We start from the raw sequence: 19,396 nt of genomic DNA, 5'->3' as shown, positions 1-19,396 counted from the left end.
TGGCGCAGCTTGAGGCCGTTCCCTCTCGTCCCATCACTTGTTACTTGGGAGAAGAGACTGACCCCCCCCCGGCTCCAGCCTCCTTTCAGGCAGTTGCAGAGAGCGATGAGGGCTCCCCTCAGCCTCCTCTTCTCCAGGCTGAGCACCCCCAGCTCCCTCAGCTGCTCCTTGTATGACTTGTTCTCTAGACCCTTCACCAGCTTCATTGCCCTTCTCTGGCCACGCTCCATGCTCTGGCAGGTCCTGGCCACCCAACATCACCTGCTCCAGGGTGGGAAAGCACTGGCCATGATGCAATGCCCTGCCGCTCCCGGGAGCCCTGCAGCCCCTGCCCCCCTGCTGCAGGGAGCCCAGGCTGAGGGCTGTGGGGCTGCCCAAGACCCCTGCTCACCCTGGGGCTCCCCACCCTCCTGGGGCCTCGACGCATCACCCCCCAGCACCCAGCCCTGGGCTGCCGAAGGACCCCGGGGACTGCCCCAGGGATGGATCTCCCAGGGCATGAACCCCCCTCCTGGCGACTTGATGCCCCTCAGGGGCACCCTGACCCCCCCAGCCCTTGCTGGGGGACTCCAGCTTGCCCAGCCATTGCAGGGAGTGAAGAAAGGAGAGGGTGAGTCTCAGACAGGGGATGCAGCAAACGGGACCCCCACCCATGAACACGGTGCCCCCCAGCATCCCCCACCACCCCAGGACCTCAACTTCTCCTGTGTGTGTGCAGTGTCGCGGCGGCAGGTAGACACAAAGCAGCAAAGTTTGGCTCCAGGGTTTATTGCAGCTGATTTCTCCCACCGTGGGTAGCAGAGCTGTGGGGTGTATGGGGCCCGGGGAGGGAGCAGGGCCTGAGCAAAGCAGGGATGCACTGATTGCACAGGGAAGGGAACTTGCACTGTCTCCCCCTCCCCGGGACAGGAGTGAGCGCACCCACCCCAAACCAGTGCCTGCGTCCCAGTGCCAGCCAGCACCGTGGCACTGGGCAAAGCTGCCCGCGTGCCCGGGCTCCAGGCAATTGCTCCTGAGCCCCAGAGCCGCTGTGTTTCAGCTGGTGATGGTGCAGGAGATGCAGGCAGCGCAGGACATGCGCCGGGGCTGGCACGGGGCTGCCGGCAGGCACTGGAATGGGGCACTGAGCTGGGGACGGTGGCACTCCTGCTAACTCCTGGGAGGCTGGGCACTGCGGCACGGTCAGCACACATCTGTGGGTTTGACCAGGATGAGGGAGGATGTGCAGTCGCCGCTTGAGCAGGCTTCTGGCCAGTAGATGTACCCCTTGCCATTCAGCAGGACGTTCTGGCACTTGTCGTACCACCAGCCCCCATAGCTGCTGGCGCAGTTCCCGCTGGACTGGTCCTGGTCCTTGTCGGTTGTGCTGAACTTCATGTTGTCGTGTATGCCCCCGTAGTTGGCATGATAGCTGGTCAGATAGTCCTTTCCGCTGCCCAGGAACCGGCCCAGCCTCAGCGGGTACCCGCTAGCCTCACTTTCCACACTGAAGATGTCGTACTCGGCGTAATGGGTGACGTTGGCTTTATTCTGCACGGCGAAGCGGACCTTGTAGGTGCCCTGCTGCGTCAGCAGGTGCAGGTACTCGGTCCCCAGCCAATAATCGCCCTGCACGTTCCCGAAGCCGTACTTGTAGGTGGTCCAGGACTCCTTCCAGGTGATTTCGGTGGTGTAAGTGTTTCTCTGGACAACAGTCCAGCCTCTGCCTTCGGTGTCCATGTCGCACCACACCACCCGTGGGGGTGACCCTGCCGGCTGGATGACGTACACCCCGCTGGGGCTGCTGCTGCCGAGGTGACTGCAGTCTTTGGGGAACCCTGCGGCATCAGATCAAGCAAGACATGAGGAACCTGTGCCGGAGAACGTGCTGGCAGGTTACTGTGGGGCAGCCGTACTGATGCTGGATCTCACCAGGTGCTTTGCAACCAGTGGAACATGTTGGGAATGCCTCTTATCTGCTGGTGATGAGAGGCAAGGATTACCCTACTTTGCAGCTTAGGTCTGAATGTGGAGACCTGCTGTCTCTGTGGCTGCTGGTATGGGGACACTTGCACCCAGCACCCCAGAGCCTGGCTGTGCTCAGCGATGAGCAGAGCAGCTGCACCCAAACCTGGTGGCTCCTTGACCGTCCCCCCGGCGCCTGTACTCACCGCTCTGGGAGGTGGCAGCGCATGCTGGGCTCACGCAGAGGACAAGCATCACCATCGCCGCGGGCAGGAGGACAAGGTCCCCATAGAGCCGATGTGTCCCAGCCTGGAGCCCTGGGGAGGAAAGTGCCCATCGCTGTCAGGGTCCCTGGGCAGCCCCCCAGCCCCTGGGGAGCTCAGACCAGGGAAGGCAGAGCCACGGGGCACAGGCAGGAGCAGGGGGCTCCCGGGGGGGTGGGAGCTGCAGCTTCGGTGTAGGCTCTGTCCCTGCAGGGCTGAAGCAAGGTGAGAAATGGCTTTGCCACCCCCCGGTCAGCCCCGTCTCTGCACCAGACAGCAACCTGCAGTCACATTTTCTCATGTTTCTCCTAAATGTGGTTTGTTTGTTCTTCTACAGGTCTAGATGCAAAAGGGAAAGAAGTAAATCGGTGTTAAGGGCATTCAGAGCAAATAGTTCAAAGCACTGCAGCTGAGTTTGGTGTATAAAACCTGGTGCTCCAGCTGCAGACCATGCAGTTCACGGGGATGCAGGAAACAACCCAGCAGCGGCAGCAGCAGAGAACTGGAAAGAAACGGCTGGGTGGAAAGGGGAGGAGTGGGACGGACGCGGGACGCTCTCATCAGCTCCCGCTCCCGTGGTCCCCCACGGCTGTCACTTAGCTTGGTTTTCTGCTTGCATCCCCCCGAGCTGCGAGCCCTGCAGAAAAGGAGCCACGAGGAAGAGGAGAACTCACCCATGGCCGTGGTGCTGCTGAGCGGACGCCGGGAGCCTGAGCAGTCAGTCCCGCTACTCTCAGCTCCATGCTGGCCTCTGTCCCTTTATACCCGGGTCTCTCCCTCTACACACCTCTGTGCGAGGATCTCAGCTCCCCTGTTTGCATGGGCAAAGTTAATCATTGTGTGCCCATCTGGTGGCTTCTCTTTGCTCAAGATTATACGAAGAGGCCCTAAGGTTTTTTTTTCTGAGAAAAAAATACAGAACTCCAAACCTCCCAGCTGTGGGGCGTTTATCAACTGCAATAAACTGGACCTGCCCAGGAGTTAAATCTTTCTGGGGATCTACCAACTGCTGCAGGGCAATAAAGGAGCTAAAGGAGAGGGGAAAGGCAAACAGAAGGAGAGATCAAAGAGGGTAAAACCTCTGGGCAATGGTTTGTCAACAGTTACCAGCTCCCAGCATGTCACGACACTTCTGTGATAGCTGGAGGTCTGTGTCGGGCTCCTTCCCTACAGAGAGCTGCCAAGAAGCCAAACCCAGAGCTGGGCTGCAAACACTGGGGCCTTTTTGCCCTCAATAAGTAGAGGCTGAGGGCTGAAGGCAGCCGCCTTTCCCAGGGGCCATCCCTGTCCCCTGGATGCTGGGGGCAGCTCTGAGGTGTCTATGCAGTGCCCCTTCCCCTACCCTTCCTTGGCCCATACCTCTTGGTGGGAAGAAACAGGCTCGGGAAGGCTCTGCTGACCTCCTGCTCTTCCCCACCGCATGTGGGTGGGCATCGCCCCGGCAGCCTGGGTGCTGTCTGGGAGAGCATCTTAAACGCGCTCGGGGCCAGCTCATCGAGCAGTGGCTACAGCTGTTGGGACCACATCTGTCAGGGGAGGTTTAGCTTGTTTCACACGCTACTGCAGGGTACTTTGGCAAACCCTCAGGACTGGGTCGGAGTGTCCTCCTTGTTTCCCTCTTCTTTCAGTCCCTCTTTTCATATAGTGCCTCGGGAGGCATCAGCAGGTCCTCGCCCATCACCTGCCGCTGACTCTGCTGGACCCACGTTGTGTCAGTCCTGTTGGGCCGCTCTGCACTCCTGCGTGTCGCTAGCGGTGGGTCTTGGGCTGCAGTTTGCTCTGTCTTCTGGAAGGTGATGGCAGCACTGTTGGCAGCAGGTCCCAGCGGGGGAGCGAGGGCAGGGGAGGAGCGAGGGGGCAGACGCCTGTCCCCATCTGCACAGGAGGCTCAGTCCCCTCCTCTGCCTCCCCTCCCTCGCTCCATAATTCTGCTCCACTTGCCACCTCTGTGTGCCTCAGCTGGGCTCGCTGCTCCGAGGCCGCTCGTGCCCCACCACCGCTCCTCCAGGGGTGACCAGCACAAGGAGAGCTCACGATGCAGGCCCTCCTTCAGGGACCTCTTTTTCGCCTCTCAAGTGAGGGTGGCAGGAGTCACCGAAGGGTAACAGCAGGCAGGGCCACCCCAGCGCTCCCCAGGGTCACAGGCAGTGACAGACTGGGATGTCGGCCACAGCTTGGTGCCGACACTTGGTGCCCTGGCGAGTGTGGGGAGCCAGCCCTGCTGCTGCTCCTGCATGGCATGGGGGGGTGGCTGAAAGGGCTGGGAAGACCCTTTTCATCTTTTTGAAATTTGGCTGCCAGAAATGTATCAAAGACAAATGCTACAGCCCCAGGTTATCTATCAGGGGACTTTGCGAAGCTCTTGTAAAAAGAAAAGTGCTTCATAAAAGGAAACTGCTGAGGACAGACTTGGGTCAGGTCTAAGTTATTCATTGCTGTCCAACAGCACGACAAATATTTCTGCAAAGTGGAGCTGGCAAGAATCTTCTTCTCTGTGAATGCGTGTGTAATTTTGGAGCTGGTAACTTTACGAGGGGCTGGTGTAGGGCAGGGGAAGATGTGTCCCTTGGTGAAAAACATCCTTCTCGCTGTACTGAGAGTCATTTGGTCTTGGAGTAACCCAGGGCAGGGGCCAGGCAGGGCACTGCGAGGTGCTGGCACGGTGGCCGGGCGTGCTGGTGCTGGGACCTCCACCACCACCTGCTGGTCTCCTGGAGGACAGCAGAGGTGGCAATGCCACCTGGGGAAGAGGGACCTGGGGATGAAGGCAACACGGGGCCAAGTAGCCAGCACCAGCCTTGTGGCAGCAGAGCCCGTGAGGGTCCCCGATGGTGCCGCGGAGCATCCCAGGGCCAGTGCATGGCCACACTCCGGTGGCTCAGCAGCTGCTGGTATCAAACCATCAATAAATACCTCACCACGGTCCTAGATCGGTGTCACTGACCTATAAGCCAGCATCACCAGGCTATGCCACTGCCTTAGCACTCCCGTCCCACCCCTGGGCCGTTTGCAAGGCTGGCTTCAGACTGGACCACTCGGCATCCGTTAAGCGTTTATTCCACTTAACACACAGCCACCTCGTTAACCGAGTCTGCAACCGGCTCTGTGATGAGCTCTGCTCCCCAGCCTACCCACAGCTGTGAAGTCAGAGCTAAACCCTCCAGCAGACCCCTCGGCTTCCTGAGGCGCCAGCACTGAACCTCCTGGGAGCGCTGCGGAACCTGCCCGCGCCGGCACCGGGGCAGCAGCAGCTCCGCATGCGTGGCTGCCCCATGGGACGGGTTCTCTGCTGGAGGGCTGGCACCACACTGGGCAGTTGAATCGCCGTGGTGGGCTCAGGGCGGGGGACAAGGCCCCTTTGCTGCCCCGGCGTGGATGGGAACCAGGATGCAGTGCCACAGAGCATGGCTCCCTCTCGGGTGATGCACCATGCTAAGGTAGGCAGACCCTAAAGGGCGTCTAACAGAGATCTCCAGCATGGCCCAGGTCACCGGCATCACCACAGGGTTTGGCATCAAATCCCGTAAGTAATAACAAACTCAAGAAAAATCCTTATCATTTGTCAGTTTGGTGGAATTTTGTGTGAACATCAGGTGCTGTTTGCTGAGGTTCGTTTGGGACCTCTTATCGCAGAAGCCCGACAGCTGGTGCATGAGCAGAGCTGCTCACAGGTGGAGGGCAAACAAACAAACCATAAATTTCCAGCCCCGATGGCAACTGGAGGGCGAGCGTTGTAGTTTGGCCCCACCTCACCCGCTGAGCCCTATATAACGGCAGGGTTGGCCACCCTGCCGCCGGCCAAACCCACCGCTTCCCGCTCTGCAGCGTCCCCGCAGAGACGGCATGGGTGAGTGTGGGACGGGATGGGAGGGGATGGCACCGCTGCGTGTGGCTGGGCATCCCTGCCTCCTCTGCCTGCCGCTGGGCTTCTGCTGCCTGCACTGCAGCTCTGCTTTGCCCACTGACCGTTGCTGGCCTCGGGACGGTGGGACGACCCTATTCCTGCTGCACCCCCAGGTCTCTGTGACCCTCCTGCTCCTCACTTTCTCTCCTCCATTCCTGACCATGGGCAAAACTGTCCTGCTCTGGGTGGTGTTGTAAAGGCAACATTTATTTAACTTATATTTGTGCCAGAGCCCAAATTGGCATGGAAGCTAATTAATGCATTAATCACCCATCATCCTCATAAGTCCTTCAGGGTACTGAAGCTGGGTGGGCAAGCCGTAGACACAAATCTACGGAGCTGGCCATGAAGAAACTGTTGGGGAATGTCCTGATCTGGTATGGTCCAAAGGAGTCAAATTGCTCAGGTTTTCAGACGCTGGCAGAAAGCATCCTTTAAAGCGTAGACTGCCCTGGCCCAGATGTCAGCTGGGGTGCACCGACCCTCGGCCTGTCTCTGCGGAGGCCCCATTCGCTGCGCGTAGCAGGGGCCTGGTGCTGGTCAGTGCTGCTGGCTCCCGGCAGGGCGCTCTCCTCCTGGTGCTTTCCTGCAGCGGGCAGCTTCCAGTCTCTGCATGATGCCCTGGCGGGAGGGGGCGGTTCTGGGACAATTAACTGAAGTCCCTGACTCTCAGGGTACCATCAGCGTTGTGGCCACAACAGCTCCTCTCTTTCCGAGCTCTCAGGTCCCTGCGTGTTATCAGTGCTGTAGCAGCTCCTGACTATCTTCAGGTAACAGCAGTGCCTACACATCAGCGTGCCCTCCTGCATTGCTAGATGTTTTTTGCAAGACACGCACGCTGATGCTGGCTTAGCATCTTGATTCTGGGGCCCAGAGCCCATTGCTTTAGCCCAGACGACAGCCAACGAGGATGACACCGCTCTTGGAAGCTGCAAATTTAGACCTGTAGGTTGTAGTCAAAGAAATTGTTTCTCTCTGGGAACGTATGTCTTTGCAGAATGCTTATTTTTGGAAATTGTTCTTTATACTTCTGCTGCTCGATAAAGCAAAAGCGTAATTAATATTGTGGCTTTGTCTACTCTGTAAGTTTGTTTTAACTTCTGCTGAATTTAGTTAGCCAATTCTCTTTCAGAGGGTTTGCATTGCCAGATTCCCTCTGTGTCTTCTTTCCCCAGCTGCTCATCACGCCAATCTTCTGTTCTTCGCCTCCGTGCTGGCCCTGCTAGCCCCTCTTCTTGCTGTGAACATTGAAAACCTGGAAAGATTGAAAGCAAATTTGGATGAAATCGTTAATCTCCATTCAGATGGGCCCCATCCTGGTATGTGTTTCCTCTCTCACATCCCTAAACTCTGTTCATCCAAATGTCAGGAGCCCTCCCCTCTCTGCACAGAGAGGGAGATGTGGAAAATAATCTTGGGGAAGGGCAGGCATGCTCAGAAATAAAAGGAACTTGATCAAATCTTCCTCCAACTTCAGATCTTAACTAAACATCATAAGATTTGGTCGTTCAACCTTCTTTGTTATTGACAAGACCATATGTGGCGGCTTTTTCTAGAGAGCTGTAGATTTTTGAAGGAAGACCTTTTCTCTTGCTAGCTATAGTCCACATGTAGCCCTCGAACTTGAGAGAAATTTTGTAGAAGTGACCAACCAAAATGCTTTCTGAAGCTTGCACATGCCTAAATGATACGAAAAACTCGTCACACCACTGACAGAGGTCACACCATCGGAGGCTCTCGGGGAATGCTATCTTACAAAGATGGGTGCTGTGATTTCTCTTTAAAAAGAGCATTGCTATCTTATATGCTTTGAGCTCCTTTTCTCTCTGAAGGTTTCTGAAGCTCTTTATGAATGGAATGAAAAAATTAATCCCTTCAGCTGCCACTGAAAAGCAATGCAGGTTTACAGCAACCTCACTCAGCAGTTTAATCTTGGTCTGAAACCACATGCAGTCTGTTTTCGTCTCGATCCTTCTACTCCAGCAGTATCTCCTTGTCCTCAGCACTACTACTCGGACATGCAGTCCACTCCATGCAAGTCTGTAAAGCCATAATACTGAGTGGACCGAAGAGGCAGCTGCTCAATAACTGCAGTGTTACCCTTCCTAGTATCTTAGCCCTTTAAAGAGTTTACAACCAAAAACTACCATACAGGAAGAAAAATGAGCCCAGTGGCATTGTAGAAGTGCCCTACAAAAAACTCACGTGCTGTGGCACAGGGCTGCTCATCTCACTCTTTCTGTTTTTCCCAAAGCACGTGAAGATCGAACGAACACGCGGCAGAGCAGAGCCAGTGACCCTCAGCGGACAGACCGCAGCAGTAAGTGCCCCCGCCACCTCGCAGGGAACAGGGAGAGGTGTGGGCAACGAGGGTCCAACAGCGGTGGGTGGGCAACGAGCCTGGGGAGAACCCGGCTCAGCCCCTGGGGGCAAGACTCGATGTGCTCCTCCACAGCGCATGCCAAGGCCACTCAGACAGCACTCGTTACTAGTGATAGCTTCACCCTGAACCGTGCCTTACAAGATCCCAAAGGACTTTGCAACCATTACTTACGTGCTACAAGTCCTCTCCTCTGCTGTGAAGCTCTGCACAGGGCGAGCAGAGGATGTGCCTCCCAAGCAATGACTGCTGGGGTTTCACAGTTGGCCACTGGGTCCAATGCCAAGGGAACGAGGTCTTCTCCTTCCCGACCCCAGGGCTGCGGTGGAGGCCAGGGCTGCAGGAACAGCTCACTTGCTCATTTAAGCTTCTGCATAACTATGTAATAAGAGCCCTCACCAAGCCAAGCTTGGACCTGTGTATTGTTATAAGGGAGGAAAAACATCTGAACGTTGGGAAAGGCTGAGCCAGAAGGAGAAGAAAATTCTGTGCTCATACCTTCAAAATATATGCATATTCTCTTAATCACTCTATTTCCCTTACACAGGTTTTCTGCTTTTACACTTACAGTAAGAAACACAGCGGTAGACCTTTTACTACCCCGGCAAAATCCCATATACGCTCATTTTCTAGAAATCCTTCTCACAGGGCCAGACAAGTAGACTGGGGTGTTGCTGTGCCTGTTGGTCCTCCATGTTCTCTCCTGCCCCAGGTTGGCCCAAGGACTGCAGCGAGGTCCCCGCTGGCAGCCCCAACGGCATCTACGTCATCCAGCCCAAGGGACTGCACCCCATCGTGGTGTACTGTGAAGTGAATGAGACGGACGGGGGCTGGACGGTCATCCAGAGGAACCGGCAGAGCACGGAGATCACCTGGGCCGAGTCCTGGAGCACCTACAAGTACGGCTTTGGGAATGTGCACACCGAGTACTGGCTGGGCACCGAGTACATCCATCAGATCTCCAAGCAGAAGGTCTACCAGGTCAGGTTTGTCATCTGGGATGCTGCAAACAATGCCACGTTTGCAGACTACAACCTCTTCAGCCTGGAAGATGAGTCCCAGGGCTACCGGCTGAGGCTGGGAACGTACTCGGGGTTGGCAGGGGATGCCATGACCACAAACAGTGCTTCCACTGTGCACGACAACATGAAGTTCTCCGCCAAAGATCAGGATCAGGACACTTACAGCGGGAACTGTGCCTCCAGCTACGGGGGCGGGTGGTGGTACTCGGCCTGTTACTCTGTACGGCTGAACGTCAAGGGGGCCATAACGTGGGGCAGCCTGTGCAGCGGCAACTGCAAAGGCTCTGCCATCCTCATCAAACCAGCTTCCTACTGCTAGTTGCGTTTTCATTTCCTCTCTGTCCAATCTGAGGCTAATTTTGGCTCGGCAAAGAGATGGAAAACGGCAGAACATGTCATGGCCAAACCTAGTGTCCTAGGGAGTCTTTGCTGAGGTTGGTCATATCCTAGCTACTGAAGGAAATAAGGCGTCTTCCACTTCTTCTCCCTCCTGTAGATTCCCTCTACTCCTCAACTGTGCCTTTATCCTTTTGTTCAGAGTCAGGTCATTTTAATTATGTTAATAATCAGAAGAGTCTCTTGCAAAATCTGGAGTTTCCAGATCTGTAGTGTGCTTCGGATAAAATGTGAAACAGCCAAACACCAGTGGATCTATATGGCTGTGTAAGTTAATTTACACCCTTAACTTCAGGCAAACTACCTAATTTTCACTTGCTGAAGACCTTGCTCAAGATAGTAATGTGCACAGTCTAATTCCCACTCTGTACCTTCCACATTTCAGGCTTAATAGTTGTTAACTATTCAAATAAATCTGTATTAAAAAAAAACTGTCTCAGTTGTAAAAGTCGATTTCAAATCTTTGAAGTGCTCACACAGGTTAATGTGTTCGAAGGTTTCCACCACTGAAGCTCAGCTTTCCTGTAGGACAGACATTGGGGACTGCACGGCAAAAGCAATGCATAAATAAAAGTTGAAATACTGCAGGCAGACTTCTGCCTTTGCACACAGCAGGTTTGAGCAAGCTGTCGTGGTTTAACCCCAGCCAGCAGCTAAGCACCCCGCAGCCGCTCGCTCGCTCGCTCCCCCACCCCAGTGGGACGGGGGAGAGAATGGGAAGGGTGAAAGTCAGAAAGCTCGTGGGTTGAGATAAGAACAGTTTAATAATTGAATGAAAATGAAATAGAATAGTAGTAATAGTAATAGTAGTAGTAGTAGTAATAACAATGAAGAATAATAATATAATACAATAATAATATACAAAGCAAGTGATACACTATACAATTGCTCACCACCCACCGACCGATGCCCAGCCGGTCCCCGAGCAGCGATTGCTGCCCCCCAGCCAACTCCCCCCAGTTTATGTACTGGGCATGACGCCGTACGGTATGGAATAGCCCCGTGGCCAGTCTGGGTCAGCTGGCCTGGCTGTGCCCCCCCAGCTCCTTGTGCACTGGGCAGAGCAGGGGAAACTGAAATGCCCTTGACTGGTGTAAGCACTGCTGAGCAACAACTCAAACATCAGTGTCTTATCAACATTATTCTCATCCTAAATCCAAAAGGCAGCACTACGCCAGCTACTAGGAAAAAAATCAACGCTATCCCAGCTGAAACCAGGACTATAGGAAGTGTCAAAACGTTTCCACTTTTCTCAGCAACAGTGAGTTTTAGGTTTTGGTGTCCATGCAACTGGCATCCCTACAGCCGGTGCGGTGGTTTGCAGGTGGGCGCTGCTGCGCTCCATTGCTTACGGCAGGGTGACTTCCACAGTCACCACCTGCAGAGAGGGGAAGCAGGACGGGCCCATTGGTGCCCTAATGTTCCCCTGGCAGGAGGACGTGAGCTGGAAGCCCCCAAGCCCAAGGTGAGCAGGGGAAGCGTCCTGCCCTCAAAAGCATCTGCATGCCCCCTCGTTCCTGTGCCTGGCCTTTGTAACAGCAGGCCCAAAACACTGCCTGGGCTTTCCAAGAACTGCAGGCTTAACGAGGAAAGGCTGCAGGCTTAGCACAGTTCATGTATAACTAACACGTCCCAGGAAAGGTGATATATGTGAGGCATTTTATGTCTTTAGGGATTTGAAGACTGTGCCTGAGAGGTCCCATTTGGTGAAGCAGGGACTCAGATCTGAGCAAAGTGAGGGAGCACGGGAAGGGCTCAGAAGAGCTCTGGCACGAGGTATCAGCAGGTAAGTGAATAGATGAATATTTGCATTGATTTATGTCAGGACTCGACATTACAGCTCAGAAAATGCAGAAGCCTTCAAGCAGGATCTATCATCTCTGCCAGGGTCAAACCTATGGACACACCGATTCCATCACTGACCATCAACCCACCGATGCAAAACAAAGTTTCCCACACAAATCATGGCCTTACATTTTTCTGGAAAGGATTGATACGTTCCCTTCTTTGAGGGAAGACGCACATCAGCAGATGCCAACCATTTTACCTTGCAGTCACTGTGGTATTAATGTGTTAAAAATGCCTACAATGGCATGTGAATTTGAGAGTTGTTTTTGGCTCAGTGAGATGAGAGCTGCCATCCTCATAAATGGAGAAAGACAGGCTAGCAAATAAAAATCGGTGAAAACAAATCTTTTATTATCGTATTATGCTTGTGTGGGATTTTTTTACACCATGGTTTTACTGGGTCTGTGTGTCTGCCTTTTACAGCGGTATTTCTCTCCCTGCCTCCTACCACCTCCTGTTCAGGCCCCCTTTGCGGTGAGTCACGAGGTGCGTGACAGGCAGGAGGAGGCAGCTGCCAGCTCAGAACGAGGACCGTACTCCGTGTAGGAGACAATAACTTAAATAAAATGTTCTCAGCTGTCAAACTTGGGAATTTCTTGTTGCATTTAGAAATGTTTTCTTGGCTAACTCTCTTGCCTTAAGACAGATTCGGAGACGTGTGATTCAAGTGACCCTCTGCTCCAGGACCCGGTGGGTGCGTACCCGCAGGGTTTGCCGGGCAGCTTCCAGCGTGAAGGAAGCGTTGCAGGCAAGGAGAGCCCAGAAATATTGCCTACGGAGTCCAGCTGCAGGCTGCAATTTCTCTTCCATGTTCGTTGCTCTGTCCTGCTGCTGCAAGGAGTGCTGAGAGCCCCTCAGCACAGGCTGCACACACGGGAGTGTGAGCGAGGCCATCTGAGGAAGAAAGCACCAAGAATCTCATTGTGTGGATATACAGCAGAAAATTTCTTTCCAGGCAGAGGGAATCCAATCAGCTCTCTCTGAACCTGGGTTTCCCAACCTTTTCCAAAGGATTTAGTTATTTGGGATGCCACCATCTCTTTTTGAGAAGAAACTTATATTCTACCTTCCCCCAAAAGCTTTTGCCACTTTCCCTGAGCTGTTACCTTGTGATCTGACCCACTTCTGCCCCGCGCTTTGCGCCTCCTCTCCCCGCGAGCGCGCCCCTGGCCCCGGTTCCTCCCAAGGCCACATCAGGTGATGTCTGCATGAAGCCGGCTCTTGGCACCCGGCCGAGCAGAGAGAGGCACAGCACGGGCTGGTGCAGACGCTTCATGCCGTGCGTCCGCCGGCATCTGCCATAGTGCTCCTGCAGACAGGGACTCGATCCTGGGGTCTCCTCATCGTGGGCTTGCGGGAACACCCAGCCTCCTGCCACGGCTGAAGCGGCTGCTCAGCTTTCGTTGCGCCCCTCTGCCTGCTGGGGAAGAGGGCTGTGTTTCCAGTTCCTAAATTTGCCTTTTGTGGGTTGTCTCCCTCCTTCATTTCACAGCAAGCTGGTCAAATCCTGCCCAGATGGATAAATCCAGCTCCATGGGCACCCGCAGGCCCAGGGCAAGCAAAGGCTGGCCCCATTTACAGGCAGAGGAAGCGGAGAAGCGACGTGCTGTGGGCATGCTATGGCAGCACCACCGCCATTGGGACTGTCACAGCTGTGACAAGTGGCAGTCCTCCCCAGCTGGCCTCGCTTGCAGAGGAGAGAGCGCTTCCAGCAGCAGAGAGAGACAGAAACAGGGCCGGATCCTCATGGGGCATCACGCATCTTCACATTTTAAGAGCAAAAGCCACCGGTGATTCTGAAAAAGCCGTTCTCCTTTGCCTGCTCATTCTCATTAAGGCCAATTTTCACTTTCCCTGCTCGTAATTACGAGCTCTATGTTTCTAGCAGGAATGTTGTGCTTTATCTGGATCCTATAGCCACGCGTTTCCCAAGCAGCCCCCGAGCCCTTTCTGGTGATGTGCAAAGATCATGTGAGGTGACCTTCTCACGTGCGTGGCACTTGGCCACACCAAAGGAGAGCTTGCCTTGGCACCTGGAGCCTTCAGTGACTTTGGAGCGTGGCATAAGATTAAAGCCTTAAACCTGACCCCTGTAACACAGCACCGAGCCAACAGGGTGCAGGCCAGGTGGCAAAACTGCACCAGTACCTCCTGCTTCCACCTCCTCCAACCTCTACTAATTGAGCTCTGGGATGATAATGGCTTCTGGGATAGTTGTTGACATTTTTTTGATGACAGAAAATCCTAAGAAACAGGCAACAGGCATGTCGTATCTGGTTCTGAGCCGTCTGGGGTGTGCGTGGCTTCTGCTGCAGCGATTTGGAGATCCAGCCTTCCCAAATGAACGTTTTTGCAGCAAGGCTGCAGACGACCGGGCCATCATGACACTGGAACTTGCCATCACTTAGGGATCTTCGGCCTCTGAGGTAGGACTGCATCTCAGCAACGCCTTTGTCAGGTTTTCCCTCCTGCCACCACCTGTGGCCTCACGCAGCAGCACTGAGGAGGGCTTGGGTGTTCCCACAAATTAAGGGATGGCCATGCCAGCTCCTGGTGAAGAGCCTCAGCTCCAGAGGGAAGTGGGTACAGTGAGCCCATGACAAGACATTTCAGTCTCTTCCTTCATTCTTCAACTGCTTGATGAAGCAGAGCCAGTGACCCCATGGGAAATCTGGCAAGACCACCAGCATGGCACCATCTCTTTCACCCACCCCTGCAAAGCAAGAACCACTGCAGGCACTGCTAGTTGGACTGCATCCACGTTCCATGTGCCAGCATCCTGCAGTCCAATCCTTTAGCTTTAATCCAGTTGGTCACCATTTGGTGTCTGGGATGGAGCCTACTTACAGGAATTTCATCTGCTTCCTGAGGGAAAATGTGGGCCTCAGAATCATCTTCTAGGACATGAGGTGAGCTTGCACAAGCAGGGATGATGGGGTTCAGGAATACAGATCCTAGGCTATCTTCTGCTACTACTGTATTGGGAGGGGAGGGGGGGGAGCGGGTTGCTGGCAGGGAGAGGCAGCACTACAGCAGTCAAAGCAGGAGATGGAGGAGCACCTCGCTGCTTGTCCCAGGCGTCCACCTCTCTCCAGTGTGGCAGCGAAGGGTGGGAGAAGCTCTGCGGGACTACAGCCTCCACAGCACCGTTATTTGTTCATGTCCTGGGTGAGACAGAGGGCAGGTTGCGTAGCTTCTACAGGAAAAAAGGGAATGATAGACAGATATAATTTGCTTTTTTTGCAGATCTTTTATGTATCTGCAGCCAAAGAAGGAAAGTGCAGACTTTCCGTGCAGATTCTTGCATGGGCCTGTGGAACAGATCTCCATGGTCAGCACAGATGGTTATGACGAGCTGGAGATGCCTCTCACCCTGAGGGTTTGGAAGGTCTCAGCCTATGCTCACCAACTCCTGTCCATGCAACGGGAGGCTGAGGGTGAGTTTGTACCTGCATCCTGAGTTCCCATGAGTGAGCTTTTCTCTGGATGCGCAGAGTGCATGGACCACGAATTTTAACAGTTCCAGTCTTCCATCAGTTTATCTAACTCCTTGTTGAGTCCATTTAGACTGAGATGAACTTGCTGGCCGTTCCTTTGCTGGGTGCCCCTAGCTCTTGCGTTGTGAAAAGTGCTGAGTAACCATTCTCTAACTGCTCTCTGTTCCCACTGCATCAGTGTCTGCATCCCTAGCACTTGCACCTCATTCATCTCTTTTCTAACATGGGCAGTCCTGGTCTATTTAGCCTTTTCTTGCAGGGATGCCATTCCCACCTCTGATCACTCCGTTTCCTCATCTCTGTGACCTTTCCCAGTTCTTCTACATCTTTTCTGAGCCAGGCACCAAAACTGCACACAGCTGTGAGCACCCTCTGGTTTATACAGGGGCAAGTGATGTTTTCTGCTGAAAGCCCATTCCTTTTCTTGCCATTTCTAAAGCCTTTTTACTTTTTAATTGCTCCTGAACCTTCAGCTGATGTTTTCAGAGAATTGCCTACAGTTACCCTCAGATCGGCCTCTTGATCGGTAATAGCTCATTTAGCGTCCACCACTGCCTGCAGTTAGGGATGTATTTCACTTTCTCCTTATCAACACTGAATTTCCTTCGCCGTTTTACCACCCACTCACTCTGCAGCCTGAAATCCTTCTGCAGCTTTCTGCAGCCACCTTTAGATATGACTGTTCTGAACTATTTTCTCCACCAGAAAATGTTGTCACTGTGCTATTTACTGCTTTTTCTCCATCACTTATGAATATACTGAAAAATCCAGCCCCAGTACAGATACTTGTAGCATCCAATAGGCAATCTCTCTGTATTGTGAAAATTTACCAATTAGTCTTACCTTTGCTTCCCAGCTTTGCAAGCTATTGATCTGCTAGAGCTCAGTGTCTTTGAAAACTGTGTGATAGATCTTTTTAAAAGCTTTTTTGGATTACATTATATTGATCGGATCACTGTTGTCCACGTACACCGCCTCTCTTTCCAACAACTGTAACAGATTTCTGAGCCATGACTTTCCTCTAAAAAGCTGTAATGATTCTTTCTCAAGTTATTGTATTTATCCATGAGTTCCGTGTTTATTACAATTTCTACCACTTTGCTAGGTGCAGAAATGAGACCTCTAACTCTGGAGATACTTAGATAAGTGACTGAGCCTTTCAAAAACAGACACAATCTGTGCCACCTCCACTCCCTTGGCAGGCAAGTAACAGGTCACAGTCTGCTGTCAGCAGATCAGAAATGTCCCGGTGGAGTTTGGCGAGGGCGCCCGGGCGATGGTCTCTGGCCCTGGAGGTCTGGAGCTATTCATCTGATGGGTGAGGTCTGCGACTTCTTTCTGCTGACTTCTCAATTTTAATTCCTGCCACCAGCCTCACAAGAGCTCGGAGGTGGAAACCCTCCGCACCGTTGCTCCCGTGGCCCAGCGGCCTTGCCACGGCAGGCTCCCCACCGCCAGCACCGCGGTGAAGTCATGCAGTGCTCCTCCCTCTGCCCTCCTCCCTCAGCATCCCTGGGGCATCTTCTACAGAGCCTACAGACGCTCTGGCAGGCTTTCTGATCGCTGCGAACAAGGTTTTAATATTAGTTTTTGTCTTTCTCGAATTGCTCGGTAAAATTACTTTTGGCCTACCTTTTGTGGTTTTACATTGCACTTGCTCAAATTCATAATGCTTTCTATTTTTCTTGTTCTTTGAAGGTGATTTCCACCTTCTGAATGGCATCCAGTAGTCTCCTCTCCCCTGTTTGGTGTCCCTGCTGGCTCTTTTGAGCCCCTCAGTATCTGGCTGTGGTTAAGTTGATTATATTTATTCCAGACCTTAACCGCAATGTCTGTAAATGCCCTCCCTACAGTTTAGCCTTTTGCTTGCTCCTTTTAACCTCCTTTTAACAAGCTCTCAGTGGATGCTTCCCACTGTTTCTACCCATACAGTTTCTCTGGTCTCCCTGAACATGACATATTCAGGCCACCAGCTTTGCTGCTTGGTTGATAATGAAGTTTTCACAATATATTTCTCCTCTCTACCTTATTCTTGGTAGCAATGCTAGCAGTTTCAGTCCTAGTTCTTTTTTTTTTTAGGATTTTAAATTTTTAGGACTTCAAAGGATCCCCATCTTGAGGGACCAAGCTGGGAGCTGTGTGCTCCTCTACATCTGTTGAATACCCTTCAGGTTTGGGTCCAAGCCATCCCCATCCACCACTGGTGTGACTGCACATGCTGGCGTCCCGGCTCTGTCTGGGTCAAATGGAGATTTCTGTGCTTGTGCAGATCCCATCGACTCCCAGTTTCTTCAGCTACTAATAAATCTGACCTCTCTGTCCCAACACCGTTCTCCTCCCAGACACAGAGGCTGTTTCTCTCTGCCTCTGTGCATGGCGTTGGGATCATTTTGGAAAATTGCTCTGGGGACTCTGATCTCTAACCTCCCATGTGACAGTGCGCATTTTGGGACACCTTTGGGACATCCGTCTCGCGTTGCACTCAGGACCACAACTCCCTTGCTGTGCTCTCTCCGGGACTGTGTTGCATCCATATGGCTATACCTGGCATTGCACGTTTTAGGATCCAAACAGCCAGTTACAAAATCCCTCAGCACTGCAGCCTGTTCCTGTGTGGGACCCCTGCTCCGGTCCACGGTCTGCTGGGGAAGGTTCCTCTGCAGGATCCGTCACCCCCTTCCCCAGGCTGGGAGCCCTTTGCCCATGAGATTTCCCTCCTCGGCAGCACAAGAGCTGCTGGACCAGGGATGAGGGAGTTATGATGTCCCTAAAAGCCTCACTGATGTTTTTCCTCCACTTCCCTCAGACATATGTTGTCCTAGAGGACCAAAGTCTGCCTGCAGCTGGTCAACAGATGGCAAATGATCCTGGGCAAAAACCTGGAAAGTCCCTTTTGCGCAGCACAGCCCAGAAAGCCTGCATATCTCCGATATCTTTGTTTCTCTTGTGGCTTGCCTAATTCTTAGATTCCCAGGACACCCACATGCCCATTATTTCTTTAAAATGTCTGCAGACAGTACTTTTGCAAGTACTTCTCTCTTCAGCATCTTGACAGGCAGCTTGGGACAGGCTGACATGGTTGTCATGAATCACAGAGGGGGAAAAGAGAGCTACGGCGCAATGCAAATCTGGCTGAAAAATGACGAAATGGTTCCTAAGTGAGGTTTGCACCGATCAATGTGAAAACTATCCAAAACAGCTATTTGTGCATCTTCTTCTTCCAGCTCTGAAAAATACCCTGGATGGCTGCTCACCCCTCCGGAGCACCAATGGGACCCACCTGTGTGGTATGGAGGGTGCTCTGCTCCACCTGCAAGCCGGATTGAAGTTCAGATGCCTGCAGCCATCTATGTTAGCTTTATGCCACCATTCATCCCATGTTTTCATCAGAGGTGCCTAAAAGCTGTGCCTGGGTGCTCTCCAGGCGCGTGTGCTTGTGCCGGGCTGTGGAGCTGGGGAAGAAGTTGCCAGAAACTAGAGAGAAAATAAGTGATTTAAGCCTGAAATTATATCCACTTCATCCCCCTGAGGCTCAGGTCAGTGAGGAGATGCTTGGGACACAGGTCTGGCTGGCATGGCACGTGCTGAGCCCTGGCAAGAGCTCTCAGTATTTATCAAAGATCAGCTGGGACGGAGCAGGGGAGGGGGCTGGCGTGGCGAGCCCTGCCTGCCTGCCTCTCTCAGGGCACCTCGGAGGAGAAGGTAACCCATCTTAAGGACTGCATGACTACAAGGTGTGTAAATCCCACCTCACCTGAGCTCATGGTTTTCTTCTCTTGCATTTGGCGTTTGCATCCCCCCTCCTGCTGGGTAACACCTTGGAGCAGGCTTTTGCCTGGGCTGTTTCTCAGCTTGGCGCACGGCTCAGTGACTCGGCGTGCTTTGTGCCGAGCTGGGTGCCCGTTGCTATAATTTTACCTGTTTGTGTCCCTTAATCTGTATTTGTTCCCTTGGAAGTGCAGGGAGATACATTAGGGCAGAGGCACTAGGTAAATACCACCCGCTCCTCTCCCCGCCGGGGCGCTGGGAGCAGCGATTAACCCTGGGTAAACAGAGCCGACTGCCAGCCAACCCATGGCCGTGGGTGAGGGGGGACAGGGGACCCACAGCCGCTCCTCCCCAGGTTTGCAGGGGAAATAAAA

The 19,396-nt window shown here is 53.3% G+C and overlaps 2 protein-coding genes across 2 annotated transcripts; one reads left to right on the top strand and one right to left on the bottom strand.

Moving 5' to 3' along the window:
- Positions 1-1,182: 1,182 nt before the first annotated feature.
- On the bottom strand, positions 1,183-2,214 carry LOC104012476 (fibrinogen-like protein 1-like protein). The gene is made up of 2 exons (XM_009464852.2): positions 2,151-2,214; positions 1,183-1,817 (listed from the first exon to the last, which is right to left on the bottom strand). The coding sequence occupies exons 1-2, from the start codon at positions 2,203-2,205 to the stop codon at positions 1,183-1,185; spliced, it is 690 nt and encodes a 229-aa protein (XP_009463127.2). The 5' UTR covers positions 2,206-2,214.
- Positions 2,215-5,684: 3,470 nt separating this feature from the next.
- Positions 5,685-9,876, top strand: LOC104012477 (fibrinogen-like protein 1-like protein). Its single transcript, XM_009464853.2, has 4 exons — positions 5,685-5,730; positions 7,287-7,430; positions 8,366-8,431; positions 9,204-9,876. The coding sequence occupies exons 1-4, from the start codon at positions 5,685-5,687 to the stop codon at positions 9,830-9,832; spliced, it is 885 nt and encodes a 294-aa protein (XP_009463128.2). The 3' UTR covers positions 9,833-9,876.
- The last annotated feature ends 9,520 nt before the right edge of the window (positions 9,877-19,396 follow it).

This window comes from Nipponia nippon, unplaced genomic scaffold (assembly GCF_047370975.1).
Source record: "Nipponia nippon isolate SJK-2023a ecotype South Korea unplaced genomic scaffold, ASM4737097v1 scaffold_15, whole genome shotgun sequence".
NCBI classification, from domain to species: Eukaryota; Metazoa; Chordata; class Aves; order Pelecaniformes; family Threskiornithidae; genus Nipponia; species Nipponia nippon.
This window is presented reverse-complemented; position numbering and strand designations above follow the sequence as displayed.